Source organism: Rhodamnia argentea, chromosome 11 (assembly GCF_020921035.1).
Source record: "Rhodamnia argentea isolate NSW1041297 chromosome 11, ASM2092103v1, whole genome shotgun sequence".
Lineage (NCBI taxonomy): Eukaryota > Viridiplantae > Streptophyta > Magnoliopsida > Myrtales > Myrtaceae > Rhodamnia > Rhodamnia argentea.
Window position 1 is genome coordinate 7,818,078 of NC_063160.1, and position 11,515 is coordinate 7,829,592.

At 42.7% G+C, this 11,515-nt stretch overlaps 1 protein-coding gene and 1 pseudogene across 1 annotated transcript; one reads left to right on the forward strand and one right to left on the reverse strand.

The window, feature by feature from the left end:
- The first annotated feature begins 3,033 nt into the window (after positions 1-3,033).
- Positions 3,034-4,310, forward strand: LOC115756312 (ethylene-responsive transcription factor ERF008-like). Its single transcript, XM_030696028.2, has one exon. It carries the CDS (start codon positions 3,438-3,440, stop codon positions 3,960-3,962), a length of 525 nt encoding a protein of 174 aa, XP_030551888.1. The 5' UTR covers positions 3,034-3,437; the 3' UTR covers positions 3,963-4,310.
- A 6,048-nt stretch (positions 4,311-10,358) lies between these two features.
- Positions 10,359-11,168, reverse strand: LOC125312925 (annotated as a pseudogene).
- Positions 11,169-11,515: the final 347 nt, after the last annotated feature.

Sequence of the window (11,515 nt, forward strand, 5' to 3'; positions counted from 1 at the left end):
CACGTCGGTCTTGGCCAGCGAAATGGACTGAATTGACATAATTACAAAATGTTTAGGATTCAATTGACAAAAAAAAAACATTTTGGACTAAATTGGCACAATAAGAAGAGGTCTATAACTGTTTTGGTAATTTTTCTCTGACCATTTTTCATTCATTATAATTTCCACAATTGAAATTAAAAATTCGTTCCATTTATAAAAAAAAATGAAAGAAGCATCATTCTATGTTTTCTAACATAGGATGACGAAGTTGCTAAGGGAAAATAACATTATTAGTCACATGTCATCCTTTAATTTTTAACTCGTTTAATTGATCTAAACGGCTCGTAAATGTTTAATTTTATTTCTTTAATTAACAATGGATAAAGTCATCACATGTCTCTAAATTTTGTGAAATCTAGTCCCTAAATCTTTAATCTATCTAATCTAGTCCCTCAACTTTTGTTGGCTATTATATCGTTGGGACAATTATGGAAATTCATCACATGCACTTTCTAAGTGGAACAGAATTGACTAAGTGGTAGAGTCGTGGAAACACTTCTTTCTTCCCTATTTTGGACCTTAGCTCCACGGAACAATATGCTACTGCTGAAACACGGAAGAATTGAAATCTTAGATCAAAACACTATATATGGATGATATGAACTGCCTAAACAAGAATTTTTGAACAACGAATAACCAAAGCTATTACTCACTACATCCAAAAATTTCCATTAATGAAAGATGTAAATCCATTGGAAAATCAAAACTACACATATTGGATGAAATGGTTGTTGCTATCTGCTCTAATAACGAATCATTGGTTTAAGTTTAACTGAATAACTAAATAAAATAGGGAAGGTCCTCTTATCGCTCCTCTTATCGGTTTAGGCATGTCGTATCTTCTACATATTATTTTCTCGTTTAGCCTTGAGTACTTTAACACTATAATTGTAAAACAATTTAGTTTGAAGAAGAAGAAAAAGGTAAAATTTATGGTTTCTTTTCATGCACTACCGCTCGACTATAACTAGTATAATTTCTATGGCAAGTCAAACTGATAAATATAGATTGATCGATTCGGCCAGTAAAAATCAAGTCCATCATCAGCATAGAAATAATTTGCACACGCGAATGAATTGTCACATGCGAAACAATTCATGTTACGAAACTAACTCCAAAAACCCATGTTGTTTTTTTAAAGATAGAGTTATATTTTTACATTATCGGTGGATCTAATAACATTTTTGTCTCTGCTTTTTCCTCCCCTTTTTTGGATTAGTATCATGGAAAATCTCAAACTGCTACATACGTGACAAATTTACCTCAAATTATTTTTTTGATCACGAAAAATCTCAAATTGGTACACCTATGACATATTTATCCTAAACTAATTTTTTGACCACCAAAAATCATAAACCGGTACTTTTGTGACAAATTTATCCTAAAATAATATTTTTGACCAAGAAAAACTCTAAACTAGTACACCTGTAACAAATTTACCCTTTATTAAATTAGATTAATACCACAAAAAATCTCAAATTGATAAATCAGTGACAAATAGAGGGTAAAAATCTCAAACTAGTACATTCATAACCTGTCACATGCTATCCAACTTAGCAATTTGTCAGTTAGATTTAAAGAAAACTAACAAAGGATAAATTTGTCACAGATGTACCAAATTTGTTATAAGTGTACCGGTTTGGGATTTTTTGTGGTCAAAAAAATTTGAGGTAAATATGTCACGAGTGTACTTGTTTGGAATTTTTTGTAGTATTAACTTCTTCTTTTTTTTGTTTGTTCTTTTTCATCAGGGGAAGAGGGTCATTTTCCACTGACGTGACATCAAGAGTCAAGGCCACACTCCACTGGATTTCACAGATTTGAGGCACATCTCTGCGTCATTTTCCCTCCCCGTTGATTTCATACTGTCAAAACTTGGAAAGAAGAAGAAGAAGAAGAAGAAAAAGATCGAATGTCGTCCCAAACACGAAAGAGGAACAACCCCAAAAACCTGCTGGATCCTATGTTTCGGCGCAATTTATTAGGCCGCCCCCCACGGCAAACATTTTTTCTTTTCACTCTCTGCATCGAGGAGCGCGAGCGAGCGCGAAATCCCGGATTCGCCCCCTCCTGCGGTGGCCGCAGAACGAGCGCCGCGCCGAGGGCAATAAAGTCCAACTGCACGTATGGTTGCAGCGTGGTGGGGGAAAAGTCAATTCCTAACGGTATCCGTGCACCGACTACCGACCTACCCTTTGCAACCCCTTTTCCGAATCAATAAACAGATCATCATCTTCTTCTTCTTCTTCTTCTTCAATTTGATAATTACTGTATTGGGCTTACTATTAAGCAACAAGACGATAATTACACCTAATAGTGGACTTCTCTCTTCCTAAAAAGGAGTAATTAATATTATACTGCTTTCCTTTTTAAACGTGCTCAGCAAATCGATTTGGCGAGATTCGGATTAATTTCCTCTCGACACATGTTTGACGAACTTGAATTTGATATTTTCGTTCTTCCAAGACGTAAGAAGTTAAAGTCTCGCCTGCTTTGCTCCCTTTTCGACGAGGGAAACTAGCCCTGCTCGGAAAAATATCGATCTCGGAATATGTATACATAGTTTGTTCGTTAAGCATTCGAAAAGAACTCGTTAAAGAGGGCATATATATTGACTTGTTTGAGTATTTCATGAGTCGGGTTTTGAAATTTAAGAATACCCCATATTAAAAGGTTGTTGTTCAATACTCACTAGCAAGTGACATTCAAAGTTATGAATCAAGACAGAGCAGAATTAGTTAAACTTAAACCACCATTAATTAAGGCTCCCTATATATCTGGCTACAGCATTCCAAGTGACGTTTTCTTTATCAGCGTTTGAATTCCCTACTTCACTTGCCCCCATAGCACCACCACTGCCACCGCCGCCGCCACCACCACCACCGCCACCATGGGTCCATGACTTTTTTTTTCAATTTTATTAAATTATTATTTTTTTCCTCCTATTCGCCGGTATTAATTAATATTATATATAATCCTAAAGCCATTGTGTTTTTTTACTCACTTGCCAAACAGAGCCCCAACAAGAGACCCTTAGATGCAAACCCTGAAAATTCTCTTCTCCCCACAACTCCATTCATCATCATCATCATCATCAACGCCACCAAGTAGCCACCATAATTGAGGAAAGAAACACCAAACCCTCTATATTCATAGATTTGTCGGTGAATTTGGATTTTGTCCCTCCTCTCTCTCTCTCTCTCTCTCTCCATGGAATTCGACGACGGAGCTCGCGAAAGGTGACACCTTTCCTCTTCCTTCAGATTAGATGAACGCTCAATCAGACCAAGAACCACTCTGATTCGAGCTCCGTCACTTCCTCTGTTCTCACCTCCAGACAGAGAGAGAGAGAGAGAGAGATTTGTTGTCCCCCATCCTTTTTCTTGGTGGTTTAGATGATGGTGGAGGAGGAAGCGGTTTCAGGGATCGCCGGTGAAGAAAGCCCGGCGGCGAAGAAGAGGGGGTTGAACGGCAGGGAGAGGCCGTACAAGGGGATAAGAATGAGGAAATGGGGCAAATGGGTGGCCGAGATTCGGGAGCCCAACAAGAGGTCTAGGATTTGGCTCGGGTCCTACTCGACGCCGGTCGCCGCGGCGAGGGCCTATGACACGGCGGTGTTCTACCTCCGCGGCCCCACGGCTCGGCTCAACTTCCCGGAGTTCCTGGCGGCCGCGGCGGAGGGGGGCGGCGACGGCGGCTGCGGCGACATGACGGCTGCCTTCATAAGGAAGAAGGCGACCGAGGTCGGCGCGAGCGTGGACGCAGCGCTCAACGGTGGCGGCCACGGATCGGTGCTCAAGAATGGCGGGCCGGGTCTGGGTCACGAGTACAAGGGCTGTGGTGGGTTCTTGCAGAGGTTGGTGGATTTGAACAAGGTGCCGGAGCCTGAGGACTCGGATGGTGAATTCGAGAAAGTTTAGGGGGGAAATTGGGGATAAAAAAAAAGTGGTCCTGATCACGTCCTGTTTCTGTTTCTCTCTCTCTCCCTCTGGCGGTGTTTGGAGGAGGGTGGTGACGGTGGTGGCTGAAGAATGATGAGGCCTAAGTGGGGTTAGTCTTTACTGTCCTTTTTTGTTTAGCTTTTGATCTGTTTCTCTCTCTCTCTCTCTTTCCCCTCTCGAATTTTTGGATTTGGATCAAGAAATTTTGATGCTGTAAAAAAAGGGCCAATAGCTAATCAAATTGAATTATTATCAAAAACAGAACTTTCCCCCTTCGCTCCAATTAAATCTTGCCTTTCCTCGGCTCAATCTGTTCAAACCAAAAGAGGAAAAGACCAGCAAGGATCAACTCCACTTGTCCTGTTTGTTCAGAGCTTCTTTTGAATTTGTTCTATGGAAATGGATAATGCAATTTCATCTTTTCGGAGAGAGAGAGAGGGAGAGAGAGAGGAGGGAACAGCCATGGCCTACAAGGCAAGCAGTTGGTGCAAATGGCCAAGTGAACCAACTAAAGTTGTAACTACTAAAGTGATAAGATCTTGATTAGGTATTTTTCCTGGTTCACTGTTCCTCATCCTGAGCTGTGGGTACCCAGTGGCCAGAGAGAGAGAGACAGAGAGAGAGGCTCTGTCTCTTTGTACTACAGTGAGGGAGAGTGCTGGATGATGAGTGAGCATGATGAGGCCTCAAGTTGGTATCCTCTGGTTCCTTTGGGTGTTTCCTGAGATTCCCATCTTGTCAAATCCACCACCCTTTGTTTTGTTGCCACCCCTCCAGCATGTTAATCTGTCTGCAACTTCAGCACAAAGGGCGAGCAAGTTTCCTTGGGTACATGAGAGATCCGATGGGAGCTTTGACTGCTATTGTTTTGCAGTTTCCCAGGTCAAGGATTGGCAATTCCTATGCATATTTCATGTGGTGGGACAAACATCAGTCCCAAATTAACTGGAAAAAAAAAAAAAAGAAAGAAATTGATGTTAGGTGAGAGATCATCTGTCTGTCACCGCTTGATTAACCTTTTCCTCTCGTGGGTAACAGTGCCCTTTTCCATATTTTAAAGATCATTGGTAAGTGTGAGGAGAAGGGAAAGACATTCTTAAACAATTAGTTTAGTAAATATCAAGGATGAAATGTCCAAAAAGATTTGTGTTTTAGTGTTCTCTTTAAGTCCGTTTCTTCTTGCAAACGATAAATTGGATCGGTACCTTGGCGGACTCTTCCAAGCCTCTGCAGTCCGCACAGTGCTGCTCGTCGGTTTGTTTCTTGTCCTGTTTATGTGTTGCTTGTGTCGCCAGGCGATGGCAGATGATATTTGCTCAAACTTCATCTTGGTGAGAGGGAAAAAGTGGATTTGGACCTAAGTTATGCATTAATCTCACCTAGGACTCTGGGTTACATACAGTATTCGATGCTGATAAGGTCGCATCACACTAGAGAACATTCTCGATAGGGAGAAGCCGGACGGATGAGACGAGAAATAGGATGCGCGCACTGGGCAGACAGGAGTGATTGCACCTGTAATGCTAACTCCGATAGTATCCCCATTGGGAGTGCCTCTCTACCTGATCCAAATCGAGGAATCCATTTGAGATCGCTTTCAATAGTCCCCGTCAAGTTTCTTACCGACAATGTTGTCTCTTGAAGAGTCGTACGGAAATTGGACTCGGTCTCGATTCCAGTGCCTCAGTGGGGCGGACGGGAGTGACCGCACCTGTAATGCTAACTCCTATAGTAGTCCCGTTGGGAGTGCCTCTCTACCCGATCCAAATCGAGGAATCCACTTGAGATCGCTTTCAATAGTCCCCATCGAGTTTCTTACCGACATCGTTGTATCTTGAAGAATCGTACGGAAATTAGACTCGGTCTCGTTTCCAGTGCCTCAATGTGTGTGGCCAATGGCGCGGCATCGCTCTTTCGGGGAAAAAAAAGAGAGAGATTGATTGATTTTCAAACAAAGGATTTGAGTCACCATCAAAGTTAAACAGATGAATGTTGTCATGTCTTAGGAGTGGCGGTGCTTTTGCTTTTAACATCAAGGAACATGCTATCTTTTTGCATGTGATCACACAGGGTCTACTACACTGTGTGTGTGTGTGTGTGTAAAATTGTGCGGGCTTGGACATGATTAATTCAGATGATAATGCGTAGTTCCTTTTAATGTAAGAGGAACTTAATAACCAAAGAGGGAAAAAAGGGAGGTAGATTTCTGATGCTAGATTTGTCGGCACGTTCACAAGCCAATAATATGGAGAAAAGAAAAAAAAGGGAAAAAAAAAAAGGAAAATCCACCGGCAATGAAAGAAAGCCAGTGGACAGAGTCAGAATCAATTCAGTGCAGTGCAGGGTACGAATTTCACTTCAGGGACCATCATAAACAGAAACCTTCCCCATTTAAAGATTTTGCAGTCGCAGCAGACTGCCGACGAATTGGTTATAAGTTATAACTTCCCCAAGAAAAGAAAAACATTTCCTACATATGCTGGGGGGAAAAACTAGGTTCGTATGTGTCCTTTTTTGTTTTTGTTTTCCAGAATCTGTCATATCCTATCTTATTATATAAATCGTACTATGTGTGCTGGGAATCATGTACAAGTTGTGAAACTCTACTTCACGTATCCTCACCTCATTTTCCTTGAAGGTAGAGATTTGAATACCCCACTTCCCTCTTCTCATTTGGAAAGAGTGACCACTGGGGCATTCCTTCCGTGGTTAAAAAAATAATAATCATAAATCGACACATCAGACCCGATTGCCGTATATTAAATTACGTCTCACGAAGAACCCAAATCGATATTCGTGATCCGGATATCTACCAGTTGATCCGCATTTCATTTGATATCTCGTGAGAAATCGCATATACGTCGACACACGTGGCAGACGCCTGCAAGACGGACCTGTGCTAGATAATGATGGGTCCAATGTGGAAAATCAAAGCGCGAAACACATGCATTTTGAGGAAAGGTGGATCTAGATTGGGGGTAGTGTCGGTTTGGAAATTTTCACCGGTTCGAAAATTAGTTCTGGGCACATGCGCTATTGGGATGCCAGTTCGAGATTTTTGGTGAGACGAAAATATATGTATCACACGGGGTATCGGTGGAACTTTTAATTGTATCAATCCTTTCTAGTTTCTAGTAGTCTTGGGATTTTTTTACTTTAATTAAGAGGTCATGTGCCCATGGAACGAGATAAAGAAGAGAAGGATAAATAAAAAGTGGCAGTGGGATTAGTTCGACCACCAGTGCAGCGAAAAACGACGGAGGCCAGGGCGCTTCAGGTGTTGTTCAACTGATGGATCTCATCACTCGTGACTAGCAGAGAGATTGTGTCAACGGATATCACATAAGTGATTTGAGATTTGACAATGGTTTATTCGGGCACAATTGACTCGGACCGGGTTTGATGATGGATATCGTGCTCCGACCCGGAGGCTATTGCCGATAGAGATTGTATGCTGCCAACAGCGATGAAGGTACGCGCTCCCTTGCGTCGGGTGAGGCTCGTAATTTGTGGATTTAAAGGTGATTATGGAGTTGACCTCGTCCCTCAACTTACTCTTCCCGCACCATAATCGTTCACTTATTATATCGATGGTTTACTTTAGAAAGAAATTATATAGATCTTGATCGCCCCATCTTATCACTAGTAGCATTAGTCACGACTCACGAGTCAGCACAATGATTTTTTTTTTTTTTTCTCGTTACTTCTTGAAGGATAGTCTTGGATGCACAAGCTCCTTGGAATTAGAGATCGTCTCGAGGATTGAGATTACGGTGGAATGGAATAGTGGGTAGATTAGTGGCCTTTCCAAGATGGGCTTGCCCATTTGACCTTTTTCTTGGGCCCTAGAATCCGTTTTTTTTTTCCCCGGGTCTGAGGTTACTTTTGTTGGGTTTATTATTTCTTTGGGCCTAGCTAAATCAAATCAAAGGCTTCGACGCGATTTTTCCTTTTTTCTAATAGCGCAAATATCCGCGTCTTTTCGCTAGATCGATCGTGTGGGTGCGCGCAAACCATTATGCTCGCGTGCTCGAGCGGCCCTCAAGGTTGATATAAGTGGGAGACACCACGATTCCATAGGTATATATATTCATATCAGTTGCCACCTTGTAGGAAGAAAGCATTTTGTGAAGTTATTGCACCACGTAACATTGATGCACGGAGAAGCAATAACGGTTTGCTTCCATAGGTAGATAGCCATGGCAGGAAGTTTTGATAATCCAGTCACACTGCAAATTGAGATGATACCCGCGCGAAGACACCACTTCACATATCGGCCATGTAAACAACCAATGAGGAACTTTCCTTTTGCAAGATATTCTACCTCAATCTTCACTCTTCCTCGCTACTAATTATCTCAATCTACATTCTTGATCGTTGAGATCATGCATGATTGTGTTCGTTGTGCTTGCAACTTCATTGAGTGAGTCTCAACGTCAAACTTGTTCACCGTATCAAGTATGCAGATTTGCATGAGGCGATGCGAAAGAAGAATATTTGGCTGGTCATGCCCCGAAGAAGTGACATTTTCTAGTTGTTACAACGAATGGTGGAGACTAAGGTCATTATAAGAGAATCAACATTTCGCAGAGCATCGAGTTTGATTCAGACCAATCATTGGTATTGCAAGCAAAGACCAATTTCAGCTACAGTTTGATTCGCTGAGTCCAAGGTTGAAGATGTCCATTCAATGGATTAATAGTCAATTTTATGTTTGCTAATCGACTACCTATATGTTGACTTACAAGTTTATTGTCGATTTCGAGACTCCCAATCGACTATCTAGCAATTGGAGGCTGTTCTATTGACGCAAAAGCTGTTGCCAAAGACCACATGCAGCGACGCAAGCACCTGCAATACTTTGGTCCGGTCAACGGACTTTTCTCGCTCTCTTCCCTTTGATACTTTTTCTCCAACACTGGCTAACTAAGATTACCTATCGTAAGGTAATCTCAACTGAAGCCATGGTCGCCTCTGTGATTTGAGATTCCCCCGGTCAACACCCCAAGCCGGTCATCTGCACCACCTCTCTTTGCGAGCTCGAGGTAGGCCATCTATGACAGTCCAGATTTCGACGGTCCTTGAGCTCCATGGCCCTTGACTCAAGCACGGCGATGGAGGAGCTCCACATGTGGCTATGGAGCTCTTTTGTACCGAGACATAGTCGAGTTCCACACCTGAAGGAGAGGTCATGTTTAAGGTATATAACGATAGTCGAGTTTTGTTGCGATATCGTGCTAGTTAAAGAGAAATCAAAAGAACTACGTTCAATTGTCTGAAACTGATTTGGAAGTCATATTTTGCTTTATAAATGATAATTGACTTGTTTACAAATTAATTGACTAGGGAAAGGATAAGATATTAAGTTGATAAGTTAAAGCACTCTCACCTAGGATTTTATGGGGATAAGTACACCATGAGTGCCATAACTTGTGTACAGCGTTCACTTGAATGTCATAACTTTCAATGTTCATTTAAGTACCATAACTTTAAAAAATTGTTCACTTGAGTACCACATCGGAGTAAAATCGTTCATTTGAATGCTACAAGAACTTTTTCGTCTTGTCACGTCAGCTTTTCGGCGTGTTACGTCATCTTTCCGGCTAGCCACGTCGCCTTTCCGGCAAGCCACGTCAGCCTTTTGGCCGCCACATCAGTTTTTCCGGCGTCCATGTTAACATAACACTCAAGCGAACGATTTTTGAAAGTTATGGCACTTAAGTAAACGTTTTGAAAGTTATGGCACTCAAGTGAACATTGTACAAAAGTTATAGCACTTCTAATGTACTTTTCCCGATTTTATGGCATGCATTTTGTGCCTATATATTTCGTTTTACTTCAAAAGAATATGTACTTTTATCGTAAGTTCAGCAAATGTGCAAGAGACATAAATTTTGTTGAAAATGACATCCTAAGTACATCGTGTGCTAAGTGCAATTAGTTTACTAACAATGAAAAACAGAAAAAATGGAAAATGAAACGTCAACAACATTAGTCAACGCATCACTTGTTCCATTTTTCTTTGGGAAAATTCCAAAAAAGGGCCTCAAGTGCCTTGAATTTTTCAAATGAGGGCCTGAAGTGTATCTTATTTCAAATAAGGGCATGAAGTGTATCTTATTTCAAATAAGGGCCTGAAGTGCTTTCTTTGTTTCAAAAAAGGGCCTAATCAAGGGTGTTTTTTCGTCTTTTCATATATATATTTTTTTCCTTCTCTTTTTCCTTTTTTTTTCTCTTCCTCCCCGCTGGTTGCCAGCCATCATCGTTGTCTTCTTCTTTTCTTGAACCTTCAAACTTCTCTAAACTCTGTCTCTACCCCCTCGCTCCTCTAAAAACGACCGGTGCCGGTCCACCCCTTTGCCGGAAGCCGTCAAATTACGGTCGTGCCCTGACTAAGTAGCCGGCGATGAGCACCCTCTTCGCGGTGACTCTAAACGAGCAATTCGAGCTCACTCGAAGCCATCCACCAAGTGCGGGTAGGTCTTGAGGTCGTCTAGCTAGTTCATGTCTCGCTTCAAAGGCACATAGCATAAAAGCTTTCGTGGGTTCGGTACCATGGGCTACTCGGTGCCGGGTAGTTGTTCCCATGTGCTGATGGAATGAGTGAAACCATTGTAAAGGCACTTACGGTTGGTCAGAAGTAGAGTTGACTTCCTAGTTAAACTATTTTTTCTCGTTGTTCATACGCGTATCTCGCCGAGGTACATCAAGTCCCGATTGTTGCTGAGCCTCGGCTCCCTCCCCACCTTAGCATACTCCCACCGTGTGTCCACCACGCGCCTCCGAATCCAGCTTGGCAAACCCAGCACTCGGATGTCTCGGTCGCTCGGGACGCCGTCGCTGCTGTCGGCCCGGTCGATGACGAACCCGGCCACTTTGGTTATCATGTCATCCGAGTTGACGATGCACAAGACCTTGATCCTTGCTCCTCAAGGCAGCACCGGAAGCTCCGGTTGCCCATCCGTGGGGTCCCGAAGGAGATGACAGTGACAAGTGGGGTCACGCTCCCGAAGGCCATCTTCACGTCATATACGATGAGCATTGCCGGGGCCGCGCCCAAGCCGTGGCCGGCTCGTTGTAGTAGGACTACGGGAGCCGCGAGATCTCCTCGCACACCATCTCCTATGAGCTTGGGCAATTTGGGGTGCGTGATGTGCGTAGGCTTTGGAACCCACTCTCCACCATGGGCGCTTACGGGAGAGTGGGGATGGGAGCGAGCCACTGGGTCGGAGGCGCGCTTGCTGTAAGTCGACGACTTCCGGCGAGGGAGAGGGCCGGCCGTGGTCGTTTTTGTAAAGAGGAGCGAGGGGTAGAATGGAGTGGTAGTTCGGAGAAGTCTGAAGGTTCAAGAAAAGAAGAAAAGAAGAAGACAACGATGACGGTAACCAACGGGGAGGAAGAGAAAAAAAAAAAAGGGAAAAGAAGAAAAAAATCAGAAAATGTAAAAAGACAAAAACACCTTTGGTGGGGCCCTTTTTGAAACAAAAATGGCACACTCAGGCCCTTATTTGAAACAAGGTTCACTTTAGGCC